Source organism: Arvicanthis niloticus, chromosome 8 (genome assembly GCF_011762505.2).
Source record: "Arvicanthis niloticus isolate mArvNil1 chromosome 8, mArvNil1.pat.X, whole genome shotgun sequence".
Classification (NCBI taxonomy): domain Eukaryota; kingdom Metazoa; phylum Chordata; class Mammalia; order Rodentia; family Muridae; genus Arvicanthis; species Arvicanthis niloticus.
The window spans coordinates 68,200,286-68,227,083 of record NC_047665.1 but is presented as its reverse complement, the minus strand read 5'-3'; the positions used below and the strand labels follow the sequence as shown (position 1 = coordinate 68,227,083).

The window sequence follows — 26,798 nt, the reverse complement described above, 5'->3', positions numbered from 1 at the left end:
AAGAATGGCGATCTGTCTATAGGCTGATCAAATCGCAATTTTAACTTTTTCACACAGGGGTTATATACACAAAAGGGCAGGATGTGGGGGAAGGGGATGACACAGGAGCATAAGTGTTTAGGTGAATACAGATATCTTCCAGAACAGAGTATCAGCTGGGTGAAGCTTCAGGGGACAGGTCACTCTGACTCCACCTATGATTCACTTGTCCCTATCTAAGTTGGTATTATCCATCAAGGTTACTTATCTACAAGGTCTATGACTTGTAGGTCTACAACTGTCCACCAAAGCTGCTTGTTTACAATAGCTTCTAGCCATTTGTTTCAAGGTTTTTTCACAGAGACCCAAGTCTTTGTGCTAGCAGGCTGGCTTTAAGCCTATGGCTGATTCCAGGCCTTCAGTGTACAAGCAGAGATGCCCCTGACATTTATGTTCGGCCCATTTACTTTTCTTGTATGTCACTAACTCTGGGGAACACACTCATCACCCTAAACTGCCAGAATACCTCAATACTACAAAACAGGATGATTAATTTGGGGCACATTTGTTGTGTTTTGTTCACTACATGGGCTTTTGGTTGTTGTTATTATTGTTGGGAATTGAACTCAAGACTGCCTTTGCTAAGAATGCACTCTGACACGGAGCTATACACAGCCCTTACTTTTATATGATTTTAGTATTTTTTTCAATGCAGGTAAAATACAGAGAAGAATATGAGAAAAATAAGGGGAAGTCCATGCTTGAGTTTGTTGAGACACCATTGTATCAGTCTTCAAAGGAGGCTCAGAAGATGCGGAGTGAGGTAGGTTACTGAGCTTGTCGCCAATTGTTCTATAGATACTTAATGTATTTTTTCTCATTTGAAAAGAATCACTCAGTGATGAGTGGGGGTCTCAGGATGAGTGGGGGTCTAGAGATAAGACCGCTGCTCTGTGGGGCTGACTTGGGGACCTGTGTTCTAGACCCTCATTGCTGGGGGTGGGGCCAGGGTCAAGGACCCCCTACTGGACTCAGCACAGCTGTGTAGGACAAGCTCAAGGACCCTGTTCTAGACTTACTACAGATCTTCAGGGCAGGACCTGTGTTCTAGATCCAGCCCCTCACTGCCCAAGGACACTGAATTTGTCTGCTCCTCAGTTTTGCTGATCAACAGCTAGAGCTCTCAAGCAGATATGCTCCTCACTGTTCTCATCCCACGGGAAAGCGCGGACACAGTTTCAGATTGTTCGGGATTATACGCCAACACTTTCAAACTGTATCAATGTAAAACTGTATCTAAAACTAATTGAAAAATGAAGACCTGGTTGCTTTTCTTCTCCTACAATGGTAATAGAACCAACATTTAAATAATTTGATTCCTTCTTTTGTGTCTGATCCTTGCTCACTTAAAATGTGATTGATGCAATAATAATACACTGAAATCAACTATCTTAAGTAAAATCACATATCTGGTAAATGTCACCAGGGTTTTAGGCCCTGGTCACAGTCACGATACTTCCATTCTTTGTCTGCCAAGTTAATTTAACTGATCTGCCACCTCCAGGATATACTTGAATGTGCTGAGTTTGTTTACTTTTCTTCTAAGAGAAAATAATCCTGTCATAGGATGACTACGTTTTCTCAGACCAGGTGATTCCTTCATTTTCTTTCCTTGGGTGCCAGGCACGCAGTTTTGTCTACAGTCAGCATCTACGCCTATGGTTCCCAATGGGCTATTACTTTTGAGGGACAGAAGCACTGGCCAGTCCTGTCAGATAGTTAGTATTAACGTTTTTGTTCGCCATCTGCTTTGTTGAAATTTCTTCAGACAATCTGTGACTGGACACACTTGGTTAATTTCTTCTGTAAGCCAAAGAGGAGAGAGGCATTATTTATCCTTTTCAGTCTTATCTTCTTAAGTCTTTTGTTGAATTTAATAAAGAGCTGTCAGTTGCTGTGGTGACTGAGTTGTCTCTTTTTGCTGACTTGACAGAGCAGCTAAAGTAGGTCCAAGTTTGGAAGCCCACAAAAGCTCACCTTAAAGAGGGCAAATGATACTGGATTCATGTTTCTCTATTTAGACAACAGCATAGAAGGCATTTCTGGACATCCTTTGCATTGCACTATTATTTTCTGTGGCAGTGGTGGCTTTTATGTGAGCTAGCACTGCATTTTTAGTGGCACTCCCCATTTTATAGGAAATGCATGGCCATTGTTGTAGACCTGGGAGAGATTTGGACTTTCACAGTTCTCAGGAAGTTGAACTGTTAAACCCATGCTCACTGAAGGACATAAGAACAAAAGACTCTTCCCCCTTTTTAAGTGATAGGAGGATCTGGAGGGTGGCTTCATTACCATAATCTTACAGCTTCACCTAGCCTTTCCATAACTTCCTCTCAGCATTGACATACCCCACCACTGTCCCCCTAACCTTTCCATGGCTTCCCTTTGCCTACCCTTTGCCTCCTCTTGGCATCACCATGGTCCCTCAAAGATTCCCTAGAGCACCCTGACAGCATCCTCATTCCTCCTTAGCTGGTTGACTCCCTGCTACTGTCTCCTGGCATCTACAGCTCCAGTCAGAGACTTGTAAGTGGACTTATGACTATTTTGTGAGTTTTTCCTTCTTCTACTCCAACCCCTTCCTCCACCCTTTCAAGCCCTTGAAAGGGGTGTCCTTAAATTACTTCCTGCTGATTAAGTGTGTCCTTGTTCCTTGGAACAAGTTTAATATTTTCTGTCAGAGTATCTAATTTCTTCTTCTTCTCTTTTTGTGCACTGCTACTTGAAAAATGGCAACCACCAGCTGGCCAACCAGCCCCTTCTAGCAGGGCTCTAGCATTTTATATATCCTTTGAAAAATCCCCAGAATTCCAAACATCACTCACAAAATTCATCTGCAGCTGGCAAAATCACACTCCAGCCAGAGCATGAGAAAAATCATAGTCAACTGCTGTGGACACTCTGAGGCAGCCCCACATCCCACACCTCGGATTAAAATGAAAGCACATTTTACAATATTTTTATGTTTTTAAAGGAACTAAAGTTCTCACTAGAGACTCATGCTGGAAGTCCTTTCCCAAAGTCTTTCTGTGATTTATCTTAATTCTTTTGTACACGAACTGTTCAACATTTCTCTCACCAACAAACCTGTACCTACCTCATCATTCATGGTTAATATATTTCGAGGCCTTGTTTCTGAATTAGAGATAGTGGTAATTTGGAAAGTTGGGATTTTAGCACTTCATCCCTCATGACAGTCTCTCTCATTTTCTTCACTCTATTTGCCCTTTCCCTCGCATCAGTGAGACAGGCTCCCCTTTAATTAAGTCACTGATGATTAGGTTTCTTATTTTATTTCCCTTCAGATTTTTTTTTCCAGTTTTTCTGCACACTCAGCAAGATTTGATGAGAGTCAGGACTTCTATTAGGGAACCTCATTGGGCCAGATTGATATTCTCAAGGCTAGAGAAATAAATACCTAAAAATTTCAGAGAAAGTATGATGTTTAAAAAAAGCACCTTAGGGTATAAAAAGAACAAAGAGACCAGAAGAGAGCCACCTGTCTTAGAGTTGGCTTTGAGCCCTTAAAACCAGCCTAGACTGTATTCCTTGAGATACCTTCTATGGGAAGACCTGATTTCAAAGACAGCCATTCATGTGTTTCTATAACCTTTAATCATGTTTATCTCATTTCTGTCCAGTGCCAGATAGAGGTTTAATCTGTGTTTTCTAGAAGAAACCTCTAAGTCTGTCCTTAGGAAGTTCCTTGTTTTTACTCACACAGAAGTCTTTCTGCATAGAGCATACCATGGGCTTTTTGATTCTTTTAGGCTGTGCACTAGGCAGTTCCAATCAAAACCTCTTCTCTTCTCTTCTCTTCTCTTCTCTTCTCTTCTCTTCTCTTCTCTTCTCTTCTCTTCTCCCCTCCCCTCCCCTCCCCTCCCCTCCCCTCCCCTCCCCTCCCCTCCCCTCCCCTCCCCTTTCCTTTCCTGTCCTCTTCTTTCCCTTTCTTTCTTTCTTTCTTTCTTTCTTTCTTTCTTTCTTTCTTTCTTTTGTTCTTTCTTTCTTTCTTTCTTTCTTTTAGATGTAAAAGGTGAGAAAAAGAGATATTTAGTTTGTGCCTTTTAGGAAATCAGGAAAGTTAGAGCTGCCTATTCTGATAGAGTTCCAGTCATTTATTATTATTATTATTATTATTATTATTATTATTATTATTATTATTATTTATTATTATTATTATTATTAAAATTTGTCTTAAAGAGGGAATTCCAAAAGTTTACAAAGTCTTTAATGTTTTCTGAAGTAGTTTTAAATTCACTTTACATCCTGATAGCTGCCCCCTCCAGATCCTCCATCCCAGAGTCCCACCCCTTCCTCTTCTCTTTTGAGAGTGTCCAGGTCCTCCCTGGGTATTTTTTCACCCTGGCACAATAGGTCACTGCAGGGCTAGGTACATCCTCTCCCACTGAGGCCAGACAAGGCAGGCCAGTTGAGGGAAAACTACCCATTCTTAATGACTTACTGCAGTGATTTTCCTCCAGACAAGTGCTCTTTGAAGTGACATATCTAATATAAAAAATGCATATACACACGTTGTTTTATTTTATAAAGAATCTGTTCAGCCTAGAAATGTCATAGGGTTGGGGTGTATAGTCACATTGTCCCAATATTAGTTCTACATAGAAAAAGAACAATTTCTCTTATTTTTTTCTGGTGTATTTATAGTTCTTTAACTCAAAGTACCTTCAGTGAAGCTTCTTGATTAATTTGCAGAACATCTGTCCACCCCAGCCTTTACTCATAGCTCATGATTGGCTGAGTGGGGACATGTGACACAGCGTTGTATGAGGAGACAGCGAGTTTCTCTTCATCTCTCCAAGTTTGTAGAAAATGTTTTCACAATTACCTTTTTTGTAATAAATGCATAATGAACCTAGAAATAGCCTCTCATTTTGCATGAATAACAATCTAAGGCACAATTTGTTTATCTTATCATCTTTATGATATATTTTGAATAAATTATTTGGTAGATCTAGATCCTGCTTAGTAAACATTTCAGGGGAATAGATGCTTTGCTAATTTGAAGAGATCATCTTTGTCATCATAAAACAAGGGTTATTAGAGTTGGGGAGATGGCTTAGTGGCTAAAAAAAACCTTTCTGGTGTTGCAGAAGACTTTGGTTCGGTATCCAACACCCATGTGGCAGCTTGCAACCTATCTAACTCCAGGTTCAGTGACTCCAGTGCTGTCTTCTGGCCTCCATGGGCATCATACATTCTGTTCATAATACACACACAGACAAAACACTCAAACACATAAAGTGAAAATATATACATCTTTAAAAATAAAATAGGGGTTATCATTGGTTTTCAGGTGTGTAATTCAGATGCTAGAATTAATAGCTATACCTAAAGATGTCAAAGCAGGCCCGAAAGGCAAGTTTTGTTACAGATTTAGTTCCTCACCAACAGGATCACCATAGGCATCTCCCGTTTCTCATGTGACCTGCATGATATGTGTAGAATGTAGTTTTTATGATCCTGCTTTAAGCATAAGTTCTTAATCATGGGCTAGCCCCAGCTGCTGTTGTGAACTCTCATTAAAGAAAGACCCAGCACATTATGACAAGGTTATCCTACAGTGTAGCTTCATCCATATGAACATGTATAAGTAGTAAAGAAATATTCCCAGGGCTCAAGTCCTGAAGCAACAGAACACCTGTTTTCTATTTTAAAATTGTTTCTCACAGACTCACAGTAGACTGACTGTGGAAAGGATAACAAAGCCCTGAGCATTTATCCTACTGTAGAATTTGAATTGCCTTCTCCACCACCGGATTTTCTTCCAGCAAATGAACTGTACTTCATTTTGAGTGATGTCATCTGATGATCCATCAGAGAGCCTGTCTTATTCTTCTTGTAAAATGGGGAGATGTTAGTCACATAAAATAGTCCATGCCTTTACTCAGCATTTGGTAACACTATTCCTCTCTGGTAGAAGCTTTGACAAAGTTGGAATTATTTTTTTGCTGTTAAGAAGACTAGTTAATTTTGCTGTGTGAGGTTTGTTGTTGTTGCTGTTGTTTGAAAGTTTTTATGATAAATTACTAAAATAATAAAGAAAACAGAGATGGTACAATTGCATGAAAAAACACCAGTTTTGTTCTGAGAATGAATATTTTTATACTCACTAGAGTTCCTTATGTTGAATATGATGGCTTTATTCAACAGAAAATTTACAAAGAAGATTTTGAGAAGGAAATTAAAGGAAGGTCCTCACTGGATTTAGACAAGACTCCTGCATTTCTACATGTGAAGCATATCGCCAACCTGATGAGGGAGGTATGGCCTTGGAGTTTATATTAGAAGTTATAGTAGGGCCTTGTTGGTTTATATTATGTCACCAGGGAGGGAAATGGAAGAAGTCACTCTAGGAACATTTACTTAGCAATTCTCTGCTACCTGCCTATTTGGGATGTGGACTCTCTATTCTGGCCCTCACTGACAGAGCCTTGCATTTCTTAACATAGAAAAGTGGAAGTTAATGTGACTATTTACTGGTGAAGGAAGAAATTATCCAGATTTTCTGGAAAAAAATTTGAAAATATTCTGCTTTTTCATTGTGACTATAGCTCAGAAGGTTCTGTATGTAGTGAGCTTTATAGCAGCTTTTATTTATTTTTTTTTTTTACAAAAATATCAAATACAAGATTGATTCTCTCTTATATAGCCATATTATTTATATATGTATATGACATATGTATATGTGCATATATGTATGTAATATTTAGGGAGAGGTGAATGCATGCAGTACCCACTATCACAAATTGTGCAGCTGAGTTTTTCCAATTCCTGGAAGTCTCAGGGATCACCAAGGAGAGAACAATGGATACTCCTTGTCCTGAGAAAACCACTTTCTTTTTCTTTTCTCTTTCTTTTTTGCTTATTTTTCAACGCAACATTTCTTTGTACATTTCTCGATGTAATTGCAGTTCTGTATGTCATAGAACTCGCTGTTTAGACCAGGCTGGCCTTGAACTCATAGAGGCTGCCTGCCTCTGCTTCTGGAGTGACAGGATTACAGGTGTGTGTCGCCACTGCCTGATTGAGAAAACCACTTTCTTGAAAGCTTGATTTTCTTAGTTATTATAAAACATATTCTATAACCAGCTTTACTTTAAAATTTTTTTATTCTTAATTTTTAGTTGTGTGTACATGTGTGAATTTGTGCACATGAGGGCAGTATCTATGGAGGCCAGAAAAGGGTACTAAACCTGAAGGTGTGAGCCACCCAAACTGGGAGCCTAACCCGAGTCCTCTGGATGCAGCACATATTCTTAGCTGCGGAGTCATCCTCATCTCTTGGGCAGTTTCCCTGTAGCATCACGACATTTGATATCAGAGATGAGGTACTCACATGGGAAAGTCTGAATATATGATTTATTCAAAAGTTCTTTCTCTTTTATCTAGAGAAAAATTATAGAGTTAGTGTATGAAGCAGAATAACTCATACTTTTTTTTATCTCCATAGAAATTTTCTTGATAATTTAATTAAAATTTGGTTCACAATTAATATACTAAATTTGTTAAATATTAAATGTCTTAACTTCAATAAACCAAACCATTATACTTGTTCTTCAACACTTTAAAAAATTAATCGATTTCCCCCCACATGGCTCAAAGCTGACTCATTTAAATGATTATATGTTAATATAATCTACGATATAATGTATAAGTAGGATACACCCATAAAAAGAAAACTGAAGTGTTATAAGTTTTTGAATCAAAGAAATGATTCCTCTGAAAGAAATGTCCTAAACCAGTGGAATGACTTGAAGCATGAGTCCCAGTTGGAGGGACTTTTAATTATGAACTTTTAATAAGCAAATGACAGCTGGCCTTTGCTGCTTACATGACATCAGACATCACTATGATTTCTCGGAATACCAATAGAGCTTCTATCCAGATTCTTTTGCCCCGTCCCCTTTTGTCACTTCTTATTTGCATAAATTTTTTTGAAGCCGAGAACAAATAAATGGTCTTGGTACTGCTGTCTGTTGTAAAGCTGCACTGCTGTGTGCAGGCTAAAGCATGATCTTCCAATCAGTGACACATGGGTGACAAAGTGAGATTGGTTCTTGACTCTTCCCTTTTATTCCTTTCTTCTTCCTTTCTCCTTTCTTTCTTTCTTTCTTTCTTTCTTTCTTTCTTTCTTTCTTTCTTTAAGATTTATTTCATGTGAGTACACTTTTGCTCTCTTCAAACACCAGAAGAGTGCATTGGATCCCATTAACAGATGGTTATGAGCCACCATGTGGTTGCTGGGAATTGAACTCAGGACCTCTGGAAGAGCAGTCAGTGCTCTTAACCGCTGAGCCATCTCTCCAGCTCCCCTTTCTTCTTTATTAATGGTGAACAACATGATTCTAATTCTTTCAAAGGAAATAGTCAGAGCAACAATAGTATGAGTTTCATAGAACTAAAATAGCAAGATTTAATTGATAACATTTTAGACTTAGGATTCTGAATGTCTGAACAGGACAGGAAAAGGCCCACAAAACTGTTCATTAAAGCAGGCAGTTGGGGCTATTATAAGGAAATATTGTAAACTGAGTGGTTTTAAATCAGACAGTTCTGGTACTGAAAACCAAGAACTCTCAAGTCAAAGTGCTGGTGGATTTGGCTCCAGGTGAGAGCTCTGCTCCTGTTTTGCTGATGGCTGCTTTCTGTGTCACCACAGCAGAAGAAAGAATACTAGTCTCTTTTTCTATGGAGCCTTTAATCTCAGCATGGTCCTTACCTATCCTCACATCACCATAGAAATACTTCTCAAGGGAGCTGGGGCTTCAACATACAGATTTTGGGAGGGATGCAAGTATTTCATTCATAATGGCTGTGGCTAATCTTTTAGTTAGTTTCATAGAGATAGCTAGTTGAAATATCCACTTGGTTACTTGTAATTAGAAATTTTTACATATAAGCCCTTAGCTGTAATGAATTCTATACTCCTTACTTTATGGTTTTATATTGCCATGTAGAGTCTCCCAAGTACCATTTTATATTTTAAGATGTATGTTTTATTAAAGGCCTTTGGCTGCTCCAATATTTTGCCTGATTTTCCTCCATTGCCCTTTGGTATTAATAGGACATTTATTTTATTTCTTTTCCAAGATGGAAATAGAGACTGAGTTACTCAAAGGCCTCCTAAAAGTCACATGACCAAATTAGTAAAAAGGTTGTGACTTTCATCAAGGTCATTTGACTGAGAGCTATTTGTAAAATCACAGGCAGGCTTGACAATGTTTCTGAAAGCTTTTGTTTAATCAGAAGTCAGACTAATTTAATGATACAGTGTGTGTGTGTATGTGTGTGTGAGAGAGAAAGAGAGAGAGAGAGAGAGAGAGAGAGAGAGACAGACAGAGAGAGAGAGACAGAGAGACTCCAGAATTAATAGAATCTAATTTCTTGTCATTAAAGGGAATTTTATCTTTCATTTAGCAAAATAGTCATAAAATGAAACCCAATTTGATGGAAGTAAATAAGGAAATCAACAATTTCTCAGTAGAGAATACAGGAGTCTGTGTAAAGCAACTGTTTACTTAAAATGTAGTATCAAAGTTTGGGATATAGCCCGGTTGGCAGTGCTTGCTTCGCCTGCACTAAACTCTCTGGGCTCCAACCCTGCACCTCATGAAATGAGTTTGGAAGTACATACCTATAATCCCAGAATGCTGAACATAGGGGAGAAAGATTAAAACTTCAAGGCAATATTTATCTATTTGTGATTTCTAGGCCACCCTAGTCTTTATGTAAAAATTTTTTTGAAAATATATATTAAGACAGATATTCAAAATCTCTTATCAGTTTCAAGAAAATTGTTTTTTAAAATAGATTTTTGAATAAAATACAAACTTTAAAACACCTCTAGCTTTAGGAAGCTCTGGCTTTGCAATTCTTCTCCAGTAAGTTTTTTTTTTTTTTTTTTTAGAAATTCACATCAAATAGATATTTTTAAAATCACTTCAAATAATAAGAAGCATATGTATTCTTAAGATTTTCTCCAACTCTTAAAGGGAAGATAAATATCTTTTTAAAGAAGCTTAGTATGATGCCAACAGATATTGGGAGAAAGCATGAAACACTGGTAATATGGATGCCACTTTGAGTTTGATAGAGGAGAAAATGGAACGTCAATGGGAAATTGGCAAGAATGTTCAGCACCTAATTTTTCCTTCCTAACAATATTTTCTCCTGTCTGTGGTCTCTAGAAGACTTGTAAACTGGTATATGAGTTAAAGCAATTGTGGAGATACCTTCAAATGGAATGTTCTATTCTTGTCTTATAGAAAGAATATAAAAAAGATTTGGAAAATGAAATCAAAGGAAAAGGAATGGAACTTAGTTCAGAAGTTCTTGATATTCAGAGAGCAAAGCGAGCATCGGAGATGGCCAGCGAGGTGAGTGGATTCATTTAGCAGCTCAGAATGAGACTGTTTTTCGCTTCTCTCCTCACCAATACAGCTTTCCCAAAGGTTCTGTATGAGGCTACTCTTGGGTAGATGATAGTAAACAGCCATGTCTTAGGCTTTTCCTGGGTAGCAAATTAAAGATAATTTCATCTTCACAATCTTTCTATATGCTGTAGAGGAAAAGTCATTTGAGAGGATTCCATATACCAGACAAAATATTCCTATGAGATTTGATCTGGTTATTTAGAAGCAAATAAAAGGAAAAAAAAAAAAAAAAAAAAAAAAAAGGCAGGTCTGACCTCGTGTCCTGGCAGCAGCTGCAACTGAGCAGCCTGTGTTGTCTTGCTCTTTAAGTAACACGCATTTCTAGTCTTAATCTGGTTGCTAAGGAGTTAAACTTCCGTATGGAGTTAAAGTTGCTTCTCATTTCATATGAACTTTAACAGAAGACATGAAATGTCCAGTTTCAGTCTCTTGTTCCTTCTAGTGTAATTACTTTTGGCTTTGACACTTTTTCGTGGCTCAAAAGCTTCTCATGCACCTGCACAGTTCCCTTCAGGCATCCAGCACACACCTGACTTCCTTGGCTTTGGCCTCACCCATTCTGACCTAAGAACCTTGCTGTAGGTGGCTGACCAATATGGCCTCCAACACCTGCTTTAATTCCCTAATCGAAGAACACAGTCTAACCCATTGAATTACAAAATAGTGTCTACCTTTTTGCTTTTTACAAGAAAGAAACCCTACTTTCCTGGCTAGATACAACCTTAGAGTGAAAGATGGAAAGAAGAAGTCTAGGCAAATGGGACCAGTAAACAAGCAGGCATAGCCGTCCTGAACTAACACAAAGGACTCAAGCCAAAACTAGTCAGAGGATACAAAGTAGGCCACTTCATTTCAATCTACCAGGAGGATATTGATTCTAAACATGAGTCCACCAAAATTGGGTGCACCCAGTTTCATAGAGCAAATAACACGAGGCATTAAGTCACAGATTGACCTCAACACACTAGTTGACTTTCACCAATGGACAGAATGTAACCAGAGAAACACTGGAGCTAGATGGCATCATAGGCCACATGGACCTGCTATGAACTTACAGAACATTCTGCCCAAACACTACAGAATGCACATCACTTCACTTCAGTATGCTACCAAAGTTTCTCTAAAATAGATAATATCTTAATACACAAAGCAAGTCTTAATGAATTTAGGAAAATTGAAATAACTCCATGTATTCTGTCTGACCACAATCAAGAAAAACTTGATCAACAAATAACAAAAATATAAAAAAAAATCAAAAGATAAATAACAAGAAGACATACAAACTCATGGAGATTGAAGTATTTAATTATCAAATATTTGAACCATTGATGAAATTGAAGGGAAGATACAAAGGTCTTGGAATTAAATAATAATGAAAATATAACTAAATTCTCTAGGATGCAATGAAAAAAAAAAGTCCTAAGGAAATGTATTGTTTTGAGTACTTACATTAAAAATGAGAGGGACTTCAATTAGAATATTTAATAATGCATTCAGAAAGTTTGGAAAACAAATCAAAATGAAGTAGTAGATGGGACATTAACTGAAACCAGGGCAGAAATGAAAGAACTAGAGATGAATATGCAAAGAAGCCAATACAAAGAACGAATTGCACAAAGAGTTGCTTCACTGAAAAGATAAACAAGACTGCCAAACCTTAGCCAAATTACCTAAAAGGAAGAGAAGATCCAAATTGATCAACTTAGAAATGATAGGGAGATATCACAACAAACTGAGCACAAACATGCATGAAAATATCATTCACCATGACCAGGTTGGCCTTATCCCGGAGATGCAAGATTAACATGTGCAAATTGATGAATGTAATAAAACATTAAAGACATGATCATCTTAGTAGACAAAGAAAATTCTTTAACAAACTCTAACATCCCTTCATAGTAAAAGTCTTAGAGACAATAGGATTGGAGAAAACATACTTTAACATTGTAAAGGCAGTTTTATATATGCCAAACCCATAACTAAATGGAGAAAACCTCAAATCAATTCTATTAAATTCAGGAGCAAGACAGAGCTAGCCACTATCTTCTCTCCAGTTCAATACAGTGCTTAGAATTTTGCTAGAACAGTAAGATAAGATCAGGAAATACAAGAGGTGTGCATAGGTAAAGAAATCAAAATGTTCCTGTTTGCATTCTTTATAGAAATAGAAAAAACAATTTTGAAATTCATATAGAAACAGGGATGATTGCTAGTAGCGGAAGCAATATTCTTTAGTTACAACAATGAAGCCAGTATTCATTAAGGGGTCAATTTTGTTATTGTTTGTCAATCATATCTAGAAAGCTTACTGTATACATACAATGGCAGGGAGAGTTGAATCCTAAGTGCCAGTGGGAATAGCAACAAACCAGGCCTTAAAAAATCCAAGGTGTCCATACAGGAACAAAGAGCGGAGAAGGCCACCCCTCTGTTCCTAAGCCTACTGATGCTGGGCTCTGTCACTGCCTCCGTTTCCTCACTGTGGATCTTGCAGGGAGCCATGCTCATCCCCTGTTTCACAGACACGCAGGAATGATAGGGATCATCTGTAGTGTCATATAGCTTGGCTGCTGAGTGTGCTGGCCTCATTCCTGGTCTTCCTATAGCACGAATCCATCTGTATCCTTTGCCTGTCTCCCAGTCTCCAAGATTGCACTCCATGAAGACTCTCATTTGACGAATGACTTTTTAACAGTATAAAAACATCTCCATTGAGAATAGTCATTCTAGTTTTGTATCCTTCACAGTGTACTTAGATCTGAGAGCTCAGGCATAGCAATAAACATCGCATTTTCTTGGATATTGGTCACTGCCTTTTTTCTCTCTTCATAAGTGCATGTGTATTGTGTGTGCATTCACGTATGTGTGTTGGCATATGTGTGAGTGCACATGTGTGTGGCATATGGCCAGAGGTGGTTGTTGAGTATCTTTTTTTGATTGCTCTCTCCTTTATTATCTGAGGGTCTCTGCTGAACCCAGAGCTCACTAATGTGTCTGTTGAGTCTCTGTGGCTTCTGGGGGATTGAAACTTCAACTCTAGTGCTTATATGACAAGTGTTTTAACCACTGAGCCATATCACAGCCCTCTCTTGGTCATTTAAAATGTTTAGGTTGTTCGCTTGTTTTGGTATCATTGACTGCAAAAGTATATGTTGTCCACTGAGTGACTAAATTCTGTTGAATGTTGCTTTTCTAGAAAGAATATAAAAAGGACCTGGAGTTGGAAATCAAAGGGAAGGGGATGCAAATTGACACCAATACCCTTGAAATACAACGTGCCAAAAGAGCTGCCAAGATAGCCAGTGAGGTGAGTGGAGAGGGCTGCTGCCCAGACCGTGAAACTCCAGTGTTCCTACTCAGCAAATCATACCAACACTGGATGAGTGCGTGGAACCTCTCAAAGCTCCACGGGTGGTGTTGATGTTTGGAATGGAAATCACTTCGAATCATGACATTTATTTGGAAATTTATAGTCTCCACTCGTTCATAACCTTTAAAAGCATCAAAGGAAGCTTGGAAAAAGTCATTTTAATAGAACACACACACATACATGCACGCAGGTACACACACCCTGATGCATGTTATTCCTGGAATACATGTGAATCTAGGGTATGATAAATACTTTTGTAGGGCATTTTCTCTAGGATAGCTCATATTCTGATTGGCATATTTGTGTTTCCAGTGTTTTGAGGGAAATATAAAGACCCTAATTCAAGGTTTTAATTGAGTATAATCTTTGATTCTGTGTGACTGTGTGTTTAGAAGACATCCTTTGCTCACTTATATCCACTGCTTGAGATTTCCAAAGTCAGCTTTTGGTTAAGACATAGTATATCTTGACTGACTATGTAAATTAATTCAGTGCCGCTTTCTCTTCATGCAATATACATGAAGATGTGGGCAAAACAGAGTTGTAGAGATCAGACCATATGTGCATTTTCTAGGGAGATACGCTAGATTAAGCACTGTGCTTCCCGAACCTCCCCCAACGATTTTGAGAGTATGAACAAGTCCCTGGAGTTGGATAGTGTTTACGTTTAAGTAATCTAGAAAGTAGAGGTGCAGATTAAGGAGAGTGATTTGCTTTTCTCAAGGTTTGGTGGTAGGGCTTCACTGGGGCTACTCTGTGAGCTACCATGGCTCTTACAGTGTAACTAGCCATTGTTAGAAGTTTATTGTAGAGATGTCTGAATCTGTATGTATGATATGTAGATGGACACAATCTTGTATATACAGAGACCCAAGTAAATCTTGAATGCTGTATGCTTTTCTTTGCTTTATATTTATTTATTATAGCAAATTCTTTTTCATTACTTTCTATACTTTTAGAAACATTATGTGATTTATAACGTGGATGTGGATGTGACTATGTCCATTGAAATGTCTCTTGTCTACATGTGTAGTAAGATCTCAACCTAACACGCCCAAAACAGAACCTTTAATTTCTCTTCTGCCTCTTCAAATGGAATCACACGAATCTTAGATGTCACTTTGATTCTGCTCATCAATTACACCCTGTAACACTATTCTAAATCCGTTTACATTTCCCCACTTCAAACTAAGGTACCATTTTTGTTACCAAGACTAATGCTGTCATGAGTGAGCTACATTAAAAACATACATGAACTTGTTTGTGTCTTTCCACAATGTCAGCATGTATTGGATAACAAGGTTATTCAATTCATAAGCTTTAGCAGTTTCAATGACTATAATTTGTAATAAAATTCACCCACCTTGGTAGCTTGGACAAGGTGAATGAAAGTTCTTTGTTCTAATCTTAATTCCTGTTAATGGTCAAGTATCATACACATACAGTATATGTATGTATATGTTTTGTGTAAGCATGTATACCTCCATACACACATGTACACACACACACACACACACACACACACACACACACACATGCATAACATTAATGAATGAATATATGTACATGTGTTAAAGAACAAATTAAAGTAACACACATATATAACATTAATGAATGAATATACATGCATGTGTTAAAGAACAAATTCAAGTAACACACACATGTATAGCGTTAATGAATGAATATATGTGCATGCATTAAAGAACAAATTCAAGTAAAAGAGGCTACAGCTGAGTTCAAAGTTCAAGAGATTTTTTTAGAACTGGGCTAAGAAAGAGTCTATATAGATGAAAACTGAACCAGATCAGTGAAGAGAGGGAGTTTCTGGTAATAATGCTGGTAGAGTTAAAGTCAGACTTAAGAGCAAAGATGCAGACGTCAGAGGTGTAAAGGCAAAACAGTGTTTCAACAGAAAATGGATCAGCAGCAGGAAAGAGTTTATCAGGTTCAGGTCCAGATGGCGTGAGCAGGTAGATGAATAAGCAGTTAGGTAGCTGTGGCAAATAGCAGGGGACTGAGCCAGGCCAGGGACTACTTGATCATTGACACACATCAGGTATGAAGTTATAGGTTGGTTGGGGCCATTCTGTCACAGTGTTAGGTATCCATTGCTTATGAAGCCCAGGTGAGAGCGTTACACCTTTGCTTAATCTTGTCTACTCCATAAATTCTTGAGTTTTCCTGCTATCATTTAGTACACACATGTGGTCACAGTTCTAATTCTTCCTATGAAACTTCTCAGCTGGCTTCCTTTCTAGACCTCGGAATGAGCCATTGATCAGTACATGCTAGATGAGGGGTGTATGATAGAGGATGTGGTTTTGAGAGCCACCAAGGGGCCACAATCAAAACAGTCAGAAGCTTCTAGCATAATGGAATGTCTGAGGGCAAGACAGAGCCTAAATAGCTAGTTTTATACAATATGGGTCAGTTTAAAGTTGGGTATAGCATGATTTCAACAGATACAGTAAATACTTAGCATGGATTCTGTCTTACTTCTTGCCCACTTAATGTGCAGTTTTGTGTGTTTGTTTTTGTTTTACCACAAGAGCTATACTTTTATGAACCTTTCTTATTCTGTGTCAGAGGCTGCATTGAGTTTACGGTAGCAGATTAGAGCGTATTGCAACAGAGTGGGCATCCAGGGCTAGAAAAAGGAGCTTTTGAAATTATTATTGGAATGTCTGTTCAATCCAACTGAAAGCATCCTCCTAGAGCAAGAAACATGGAATGAGAATGAGTAGAAACTAAGGGAAAATAGGCCGAGAGGAGTCAGCTGTGTTCCACGTGGCCCAGGGGAGTTTCTGGAGTTGTCATCATCATTATACTCTTCATAACTCATTTACATAATTTTAGTTACACATGGTCCATCTTGCCAAATTGATAGGCTCTCAAATCTTTTGTGACTGAAGTTTGGGATTTTGCTATTAATTTTTAATATCCAAAGCTGAGATTAAAATAATGTCAATATGATATATTGTTAGGTTTGAGTCCTTCAATATTCAAACTTGAACCATTTCTGTGGGCTTAACTGTGTGACTTTCTATAGCTAATGGGATATTAGCCAAGTGAACTCTTGACAGAAGCTCTCAGTACATTTGTTCTCTTGGAATGAAGCTTTTATGTGCTGTTTTAAACCATCCAAGTTTGGAGGTTCACACAGTGACGAAGTTGCCTAGTGACACATTTTCCAGAACATACCCAGTCATTCTGAGAGGTTATACATCATTTAAGGGTTATATGGTTCAGTTTTCCTTCCTGACTTAGTTCCCAGACAGTGTGTATCTGTTGTCATTCATAACCAGGAAGAAAAGGAAAGGCTTTTTCTGATATTTTCCATGGTAAAGGAAGTGCACACCATCCCTAAGCTAACCACATAAACCCAAGGTTGGGGTAGAATGATTTATTTAAGCCCCATAGGGTCCAGGGACTTGTGCTATTATATAAACCCGGTAGTTTAGAACTTAAGTGAAGTAAGTTGTAATAATTGAGAACAGCAACAATTTTATAGTCAATTTATTGATAGTCTAGTCACCAACCAAATTATACAGTCACCAATACATCTTCAAGTTTATCACTGGGATACAAAAACTTTCCCAGTCTAGTTCTATGCTTTTTTTTTTAAATGCAGCTTAGTAGACAAAGCTTCCTAATTATATATATAAATATATTACTGCGTGTCATACTTCTGTCTTGTTATTCAGAAATAAAAGAATAAGGTCTAATCTAATTTCATAATGTATAGTCCTGATGTCAAAATGACATCATGCTTTTACAGCACCGTTGTGAAATGACTGTAGAGCACTGTGTGTTTTATTTTCTACAGAAAGACTATAAAAGAGATCTGGAGACAGAAATTAAAGGAAAAGGAATGCAGGTCAGCACAGACACTCTGGATGTTCAGAGAGCTAAGAGGGCATCTGAGATGGCCAGCCAGGTAAGGATGGTGTGAACACAAAGGTTCTGGAAGAGTCTAAATGTCACCTTGCTGTTAAAACACATAAATAAGAATAAGACCATGGAAGGTTCAGCAAAGAGCTGAGATTATTTTCTGTTCTTTTAGAAGCAATATAAGAAAGATTTGGAGAATGAAATTAAGGGGAGAGGAATGCAAGTGAACATGGATATCCCAGATATGCTTCGGGCCAAGAGGGCATCTGAAATCTACAGCCAGGTTGGTAGAGGATGAAGTGTAGTGATGTACTTGCAGTGATGTACTTTAATTCAGTAGCTGCCTGCTTCCAGAGTATTTGATTGACATCTTTCTAAAGACATTGCCTTCAAAGTTAGAGCATGTTTATTAAGACCTTAATGACCAAACGTGACATGCATTACTCATTAGGAGAGTGGCTATAGAGCTAATTTAGTAGCCATTATGAAGTGCCAAAGTCCCACATGGTTCAAAAGGGGGAACTTTTTTGAGGCCAAGAAAATTTTGACCTTATTTTTATTTTTAACTTCATTGCATATATTTTTCATAGTCTTTGTCCATACAACAGAAGCATAACTCCAAAAATATTTTCTGTCCATTTCACAATGAATAATATTTTTAAGTAGCTCTCAATAAAATAAAGTAGTGAAGATTATATTATCACTTGGTAATTAACATTAACTAAAAATTAGGAGAAGAGCTAAGTTTTCTTTGAAAAACTTATTTGCCAAATATACCTGTCACATAATTTCCAAAAACTTAAAAAAGCTGAATGTGAAAGAAAGGTGGTAACATTTCAAAAAGGGTAAATATTTCATGTTTTCTCACATATAAAGAATCTGGATTTAAATATGTGTGTGTGCAGGTGAGCATAACACACGGGGGCGGGAGACAGAGAGAGAGGGAAGGAGGGAGGCGGTAGGTGGTTGGGAGGGAGGGAGAGAGAACTGAAAGGGAGGCTGTGTGTAGAAGAAAGAAGGATCGGATGGGAAGGGGGAAGTAACCCAGTGAGTAATAATGGTGATGGAAAGACAGATACTACCTCTTTTGAAAAAATATAAGAAAGATAATATCTCAAAAGAAAATATTTGTAGAGTAACAAGTTGCTTGTAAAATCTGATTTAAAGGGAAATACACATTATTTAATCCTATCTTTGCTATGAAGTTACCTGAGAGGTACATCCCAGTAGAAAAAGTAACAGAGGAGAATGAGAAACATGAAATTGTTCTAGAAGCAGGGAATTAAATTTAACAGAATTTATGATGTAAATAATTTCAACCCAAATTGGGTACAATTGTTCAAATTCTGGTTAAACCAAAGTGGTAAGTGTAGGGACCTGTCTGCTCCTCAGTTACCTAGGAATGTGCAGCAGTCAGAATGGTCTTAAGGATCACGATTTTTCTGTTCCTCATCCCCCATGCTGCATGAAGACAATGAACTTGGAGACACTGGCTGTGTCTTCATAAGTTGAGTGCAAATCTTAGGGTAGTGCATGAAACATGGAGATGTGAGTCAGTGAGGAAGGATGCTGCATGTCACCAAGTCCAGTGCTTCCTTCTCTTAGTAATTGGTGGTGTCCATTACAGTTACCCACGCTAATTAGAATGCCTGAGTTGAGTCTCATTTCCCACTATTACGACCTTGTGCCTCATTTCCTCCATTTGATAATGATATCTCTTTGTGAGATTGATTGAATAAGTGTGTGTTGGGTATTTACAATGATGTCAATTCTATCATAACATAGACCCAGGCTTTATTAAAGGAGCCCATTGGAGCTCGTTTGTTGGAGAGGAATTTGAGATGGGTAATAATCTTACCTACAGATATAATAGCATGTTATCCTTAGCCACTGATCTTTACCATAGTAGGAAACAAAGCACCAGTCCAGAAGCTTGGAACAGTAGATGTACAGAGTTGGATCCCAGTGCTGAAGATACTGGGACAGAGTCTGAGTTTGTTTGCACATAGAAGAGTAGTTCCCAAGTTTAGGAGAAATACAGAAGTCAACCTCTCTGAGGTGTCTCAATGGCTGCTGTGACAAACTGTTTACCAATACCCTTGACTTTAATGACTGTGTCAACAGCTACTTTGAATCTTAAATTATGAGTTGTAGCCATGTGGTGTGGTAGAGTTGGAGGCGGCGCCATATTCCTTTCTCCTATCCACCACACAGAGCTTTCAATTTGTAATCATTTTATAATTTTAGAAGAAGTATAAAGATGAAGCTGAGAAAATGCTTTCCAACTATTCCACTGTGGCGGTCACTCCTGAGATTCAGAGAATCAAGACAACACAGCAAAACATTAGCAACGTGAGTACAGCTTGGGGCTAGATGTAGTTCAGACTTTGAATTTTGGAATATTTACATGGATATAATAAATGAGAGTGGGGAGGAGATGTAGGTCCAAACAAAAAAGTCATATGTGCTTCATACACCCTTTATACACACGGCCTAAGATAATGCCATGTATTATTTTTAGGGCACTTGTATTATGACAGAAACACACCATAGGAAATGGGTCAATTGCTACCTGTCAGAAAGTCTAAATTTCAGGTATCTTGGTTGGGGAATCCCCAATTTGTATTTTTTTCATAGTTGAAATTATGTTATGTTGTTTGCTTGCTTATTTATTTACTTTTGTGTCTCTAAGGATTTTATCTAGGACCTTGTCCATGCTAGGCAAATGCTCTGGGAACCATATTCCAACAACTTCCCACCCACCAATTCTAAAATGTTATGTTTTGTAAGAGTGCCATTTCCCTATCGTCTGTTTTTTTTTCTTCTATTACTCACACTTTCTAACAGATGGATTTATTTCTTCAAAATAAAAATAATTATTTTCATAACTTCTAATTGTTAAAGTTGTTTTGGAATTTTAAATCCAAATTTTGTATTAGGTATCAATGACAAGGGTTGACTGGATTTTACCTCAGGAAAAGTCTTCCACACTGATTTTGTGAAGATGAGAGTAGATGCACGAGGAGCTTCCCTTCTGATTTTTACTTAATTTGCATGGATGACTTACCTGAAGATTTACTAGTTCAAAACCAACTCATAAACTTTCCTGTTTTTATTTTGAAGAACAGGAGTTTGCTATGCACTGTTTTTTTTTTTTTTAGTAGGTCTCTGTTTATCAATAAATGAATAAGCTTGAATTGTGTTATGAAATTATTAAATAGACCATACAGTCAAATGTTATAATACAGAATTGCTCAGTCATTTAGCACTTTAGTACATGCCTAATCAAAAGGAATCATAAAACAAGTGCCATTAAATTTGAGGACTTTTGCAATGCTGTCCACATCCTAATTAATTGGCTGAGTCATTCTCAGAACAGACAGGCTGTCTGGTAAGTCGGGGATTGCTTCAAGAAGGGCCAGACTGTGCCAAGAGATGGGCAGTTCTCAGTGGAAGGGTCAGAGACAGGGCTGCTCCTGACTCCCGGGATCCCTGATGTTCCTGAGTTTCATCTCTCTCAGCTCGAGTCTTAAATCCTCCACACTCTACCCCTGTGATGCTCACTGGACAAGCCAGTTTCTGGAGTGGGATCATTCTGCCCTCATGTGACTTTATAGGACTGCTGTTTATCTGTGGCAAACTTTTTTTTTTTTTTTTTTTAATTTCTGTTTGGCAGTAGATGTCAGGGGTGGAGAGAAAGGAGAAGGCGAGAAAAATAAGTGAGTCAAGGCAGATACTGGTGACAGTATTTTCCTAGGAGACAGTGAGGGACTTTTATATTTGGAAGATTAGCAGTGATGCAAAACCTCACTCACTTGGGGTTAAATGCTAGCTGTTGAGCGAGTTTCCTTAATATGTGTTTCGATTTTTTTTTTCTCAAATACACATGTGCCATATTTGAAGCAGGAAATTGGAGATTGCCAAGTTATATTCTTAGGGAAAATACCCTCCCCCCCAGCTAAGGTACTCACTATGCCTTAGAACAAGTATGAACTGGGCTAAGAGGTTATAAGATCTGAAACCAACATCAGCATTTTTATTATAATGGAGTATTTTATTGATTTGTATAATATTCCCAGTCATAAATGAGACCCGTAGTCATACTTTCTATAAAACCTGAGAAATAGTCTTGCTTTTGTAACAGGCAGATCTAGGACTTGAATCTTAATAAGCTTACAGTTCTTCTTTTCCTTTCCTCGGTATGAAGGTATCTTATAAGGAAGAGGTAGGAGCTGGCACAGCCGTAAAGAATACTCCAGAGATGGAACGAGTGAAGAAAAACCAGCACAATATTAGCTCAGTAAGTTCTCCACAGCGCTGGGCTGGTTATCCTTTCTGAGACATACAAGGGCTGCATGAGTGGTTTTAGTTTTAGTTCTCAATAGGCAGCTTTTTATTTTTTATTCTTCACTTTCCTGAAAGATGATATCAACAGTGTCGTCAGCCATCAAAGAGGGAAAGATCAGTTTTGCTCCCCTTGAGTCTGGAGCTCCATTTCACTTCACTTAGAGCAGAGCAGAGAAGACATGGGCCATTTTTATAGACTCTAGGATTATGATTTATCTTTTGGAACAAAATTTTACCTGTGTTTTAGAGAGAAAGGGGTATGTGGACTATTGTCTCACCTCTTGGAGCAAAGGAATTTCACCCCAATGAAACGATCAAAGGGCTTAACACATTTATTTGGTTGCTGAAGCAAATGTATACATTTGTTTTGTGAATGTAGCACCAACCCATTTTTTTTCCTGTGTCAGTCACGTTTCTGAGACTTTCCCTGACATAGCTCTGTGCCTGTATTGCTATTTTCTGGCCTTATTTCCCCTCTACTTTACTCAGCAAAGAAGAACAAATCAGTTGAGTATAAATTGTAAACAGACCTTTGCTATGGCACTTTTGTGGGGAATGGTAGGGGAGGTATTTATTGCTATAGGAAAAATGTATCCCGTTTATTGGTTATAAGCAACAGATAATTATTTTCCTTCCAGGAATGGGGTTTGTATGTGTGTATTCATACATTTAATTTCTTGTTGTGCATGTGAAGAATGCTTCTTCCCTTAACATTTCTTCCTTTATTCTTCTCTTCACCTCTAGTCTTAGACACACAGCCTTTCAGATCTTTCCTTTAAGCCAGCCAAAGAAAACTGCTTTCACGACATGTATCAGTGCTAACTCAGTGTTAGGTGGTGTCCAGAGCATGTGACCCAGAATGGAGGTGGTTTCTGTTGCAATTCCAGGAAGAGCAAGGTGATATTTACTTTAATACATAATAAAAAAAATGTACAGAATGCCAGTGTAGTCAAATCCCTGCACCATAAAGGAAGCACTGAGGATAGCATCTAGAAAGAGGACCTGGAGGCCAAGGCCTGGATTAGAGTAAATGACACTTTGTTCTGTTTTATGGGAGTCTGAATGATGTGCCCCTTGAATCTGACAGAGAAGTTAGTTTGGAAAAGGAGTGTAACATCTTACATTCCTTCAGTTTGCAATGGCAACGTCTGGAATGCATCCGTGGATGTAAACATCAGCTATACGTGTTCTGTAATATGTATGACAGGTACTCATTTTCCCACAGGGAAATGGCTGTGCTATTTTATGAAGAATCTTGAGAAGCAAAACTGTTCATTTTTAATTGTGTTGGGCTTTTTACCCAAACAAAATCATACAAAACAATATGGTATATCATCTTTTCTCTCCTAGTCTTTTCCAGCAATCAAGAAATTGATTCTGTATTTCTGAGGTTGGGCCCTAACCCCCTGCTTAATATTCAAGTGGAAACTTGGCCTTTTAAGATTAGCCTGATCTGTCAAACCAGGAGGTGATTCACTAACATTTAAACATCTCGACATTTTCCACCTCTGAGGACAAGCCTTTTTACTGTTAGCTTTCTGTGCTAAGATCTGTTTTTGAATTTCGTCTAGAGGAAACCTGTCTCAGTGAACTTTGCATTTAACTATTTTGAGTCTGTGCTGACCCTGGCATCTTTACTCATGTTAAATCCACAGGCACTAAGGCAGCTGATATCTGAGGGACTGGTGGGTTTTTGCCAGCCTAGACTTCATCTTCAAACACTTCAAGCATTATTGAGAGATTTCTAAAATTCTTGTAGATTTAAGTCTTTGTTAAATTTCCATGTGTACTTCTTGCTCTTTTTGCCTGGAGTCCAGTCTTCTTTGAGTTTTAGTTATAAGATACCACCTACAAAGCATGGTCCTGCTAGTTTGTTTTATAGCTCCTATATTATCATTTTTCCAGTTGATTTCCCTCTAAATAGACCTACCTGAAGGGGAATTAATGAGTGGAATGAATGTCAGGGTACAGGGTTTGTTTGTGATCTCTATCCATAGTGTGACCAAATACCTGACAGTTAGCCACTTAAGGGAGGAAAAATTATTTTTGCTCATGGTTTGAGGCATTACAGTCCATCATGGTGGACAACACATGACTGTGCACTATTGCATGGCAGGGGAGTGTGTGGTGGCCTGCTTACATGCCAGTACCTAACTGGGAAACCAGAAGCAGGGTGCCTATAATTCTAGTCTTCAGTCCTAGCAGGTCAGCTACTCCCCATGTGCAGAGCTTTCCCACACTCCCAAGATACTGCCACCAGCCAGTGGAGGATGTGAAAACACACAAGCCTGTGGGAAACATTTCATAGTCAAGCCACAGCACAGGTGCTTTACAATCTGGATGCATGCGGAGGCGACTTACTGAATTCTGGCACTATGCTTTCCTAGGATTTATAGAACACGCTGGTCTGTGTCTTCAGTACATGTCACTTCTCTTCCCTTTCTCATTTATGGTAGCCATATTTCCTTTTCTCTTGTTCTAAAATACCTGTGTGCAACATTTGCAAGATTCTGAGGCCAATTCCTTTGTTTTTTTGCTTTTAAATACATGTTAAATTCTAATTAACACATTAATAGATAAAACTGCTTCCCAGATAGAAATAACAAACCATTATTTTGTGATAATTTCCAAGACATTTTGTATATCCCCTTAATTATAAAGCTTATAGTCATAAGCGATATTTGTTTATATTAACTGGAGGATGCCTATAGTGGTGGGTAAAGTGAATATATTTGCACTTCAGAATAAAGAACCCGGAAAGCACCAAACAATAGAAGAAACTGTTTTTCTTTTGAAGGGAATACAACATTGGAACAAAAAAATTCAATTATATAGCAGTTACAATTGAAGAATTCTTAATTATTTTAAGCTTTGTGTAGAATAAATTAACTACATTTTAAAATAAATTATTCAGGTAAAATTCAAAGAAGGAATTAAGCATGCAACAGCAATTTCTGATCCTTCTGAGCTAAAGAAAGTTACAGAAAACCAGAAGGACATCATCAATGGAATCATATTTTCTTCAGCATTTATTCTGTGTTCTTGAAATTTCAGTATATGATGGAAGCATGGCACAAGTGTTGTTTTAATAAAAGGATAAAAAAGAAGCCAGGGATATGTTTGGTGAAGGCATGGTATGATGTAGGGGAAGGGAGTGCCTTCCCCCTGAGTTACCAGCTACAGGATGGTATAGAATAGAGTTTATTCAGGGCATCAGTAGGGGAGTTGAGAGAAAGGGGGGGGGGGAGAGAGAGAGGAAGAAGAAGGAGGAGGAGGAGGGGGAAGGGGAGGGGGAGGGGGAGGGGGAGGGGGAGGGGGAGGAGGAGGAGGAAGAGGAGGAGGAGGAGGAGGAGGAGGAGGAGGAGGAGGAGGAGGAGGAGGAGGAGAAGGAGAAGAAGGGAGAAGGAGTAGAGGCCAGCCATGAGCACATGAAGAGAGGGGGGGAGGGGAATGGAGAGGGGGGGATAAGGAGCAAGAGAACAAGAGAGCAAAAGCAAGAGAGAAAGGAGGGGGCCCTTTTATAGTCAGCCAGGCACACCAGGCTTTTGCCAGGTAACTGTGGGGCAGAGCCTAGAAAAAATGCCAACAACAAGCACAGGTGAAATCTCACCACACAGAATGCCACTGTACTAAGCTCAGTACTTGGGAGTAGAGATAGAATTCCTTACTGCTTTGTGCCCTCCATTATGTGCCTCTTGGGCATTTGTTCCTGTAGGTTCACGCCATTCTTACCCTGGGAGGAATTCAGTGAGACAGACTGTAGGGGGCTGTAGGTAGTCTGAAGGTCTCTAGGGAGAACATAAATTACTGTTATGCATTGTCTCCCATTTTGTCACCATAACATGTACTTGTTGAGTAGTTACTATTTCTTTGAGTACCCGACAAGTGTGATCTTCCTTTTTAACACTTCTCGTAAAGTGTTCTGGAGGAAGAAGAGTATGTCACAGGGAGGGAAAGTGGTGAAGGGAGGAACAGCCTTGGAGAAGGAAGAACTCCAGAGTCTCATCTTAGAGACTCAAGAATGATTTCAGGTGGCTTTTCTGAGGAAGGGCCTTCCTGGTAGGGAAACAGTATTTTCAGGATCCAATGACTATTCAAGGGGGAGAGGACTTTAATGATGGGTACTTGGTATGGGGGTGGCAGGAGATGATGGAGGGACAGGACTTGCAATACTAATCATAAGACTGTAGCATAGAGAATCCTTGTAGCAATGCTCATTGCTCATTCAAGAATGCTAACAGCCCTGTTATTGCCAGTATTAGTCTTGGTGATTAAGTTATTTTATTGAAATTCTCCTCCTCCTCCTTCTTCTCCTCCTTCTCCTATTCTGATTCTGATCCCTATTCAGATTCCTATTCCTATTCTTCCTCCTCCTCTGTCTTAAAAATGTATGATTAAAAACAACATTGTCCCAACTTTATTTGAAAAATAAGTGTATGATAGCACAGATGTTATAGAATTTAAATGTCATGTCATGCCTGCAGATGGTGGAATTCAAGAGGTATAATAAACAGTGAAGTGATGGAGAGAAAGATGGACCCTAGTATACTGATAGGTTTGATTCTAGCTCTGGACTTCATATACTATATACTCTTCACAGATTGTCACATAGAAAAGTTCCTCTCCCATAAAACAGAGATTTTAGTATTAAAGAGTCATTGCTTTTAAAGCACATGATGAAGTGATGAATAGGA

At 38.4% G+C, this 26,798-nt stretch overlaps 1 protein-coding gene across 3 annotated transcripts in view; it reads left to right on the top strand.

Annotated features, from left to right (window-relative positions):
* Nebl (nebulette) overlaps positions 1 to 26,798 on the top strand; it is a 356,298-nt gene that overhangs the window by 293,501 nt on the left and 35,999 nt on the right. The window contains exons 15-22 of one of the 3 annotated variants that reach the window (XM_076939538.1): positions 695 to 802; positions 6,214 to 6,324; positions 10,329 to 10,439; positions 13,693 to 13,803; positions 17,693 to 17,803; positions 17,930 to 18,040; positions 20,005 to 20,109; positions 21,965 to 22,057. The exons of the other annotated variants lie outside the window; for them this stretch is intronic. Coding sequence (XP_076795653.1) covers positions 695 to 802; positions 6,214 to 6,324; positions 10,329 to 10,439; positions 13,693 to 13,803; positions 17,693 to 17,803; positions 17,930 to 18,040; positions 20,005 to 20,109; positions 21,965 to 22,057 — 861 coding nt within the window. The remainder of the gene's footprint in view (positions 1 to 694; positions 803 to 6,213; positions 6,325 to 10,328; positions 10,440 to 13,692; positions 13,804 to 17,692; positions 17,804 to 17,929; positions 18,041 to 20,004; positions 20,110 to 21,964; positions 22,058 to 26,798) is intronic. 3 annotated transcript variants of the gene reach the window in all.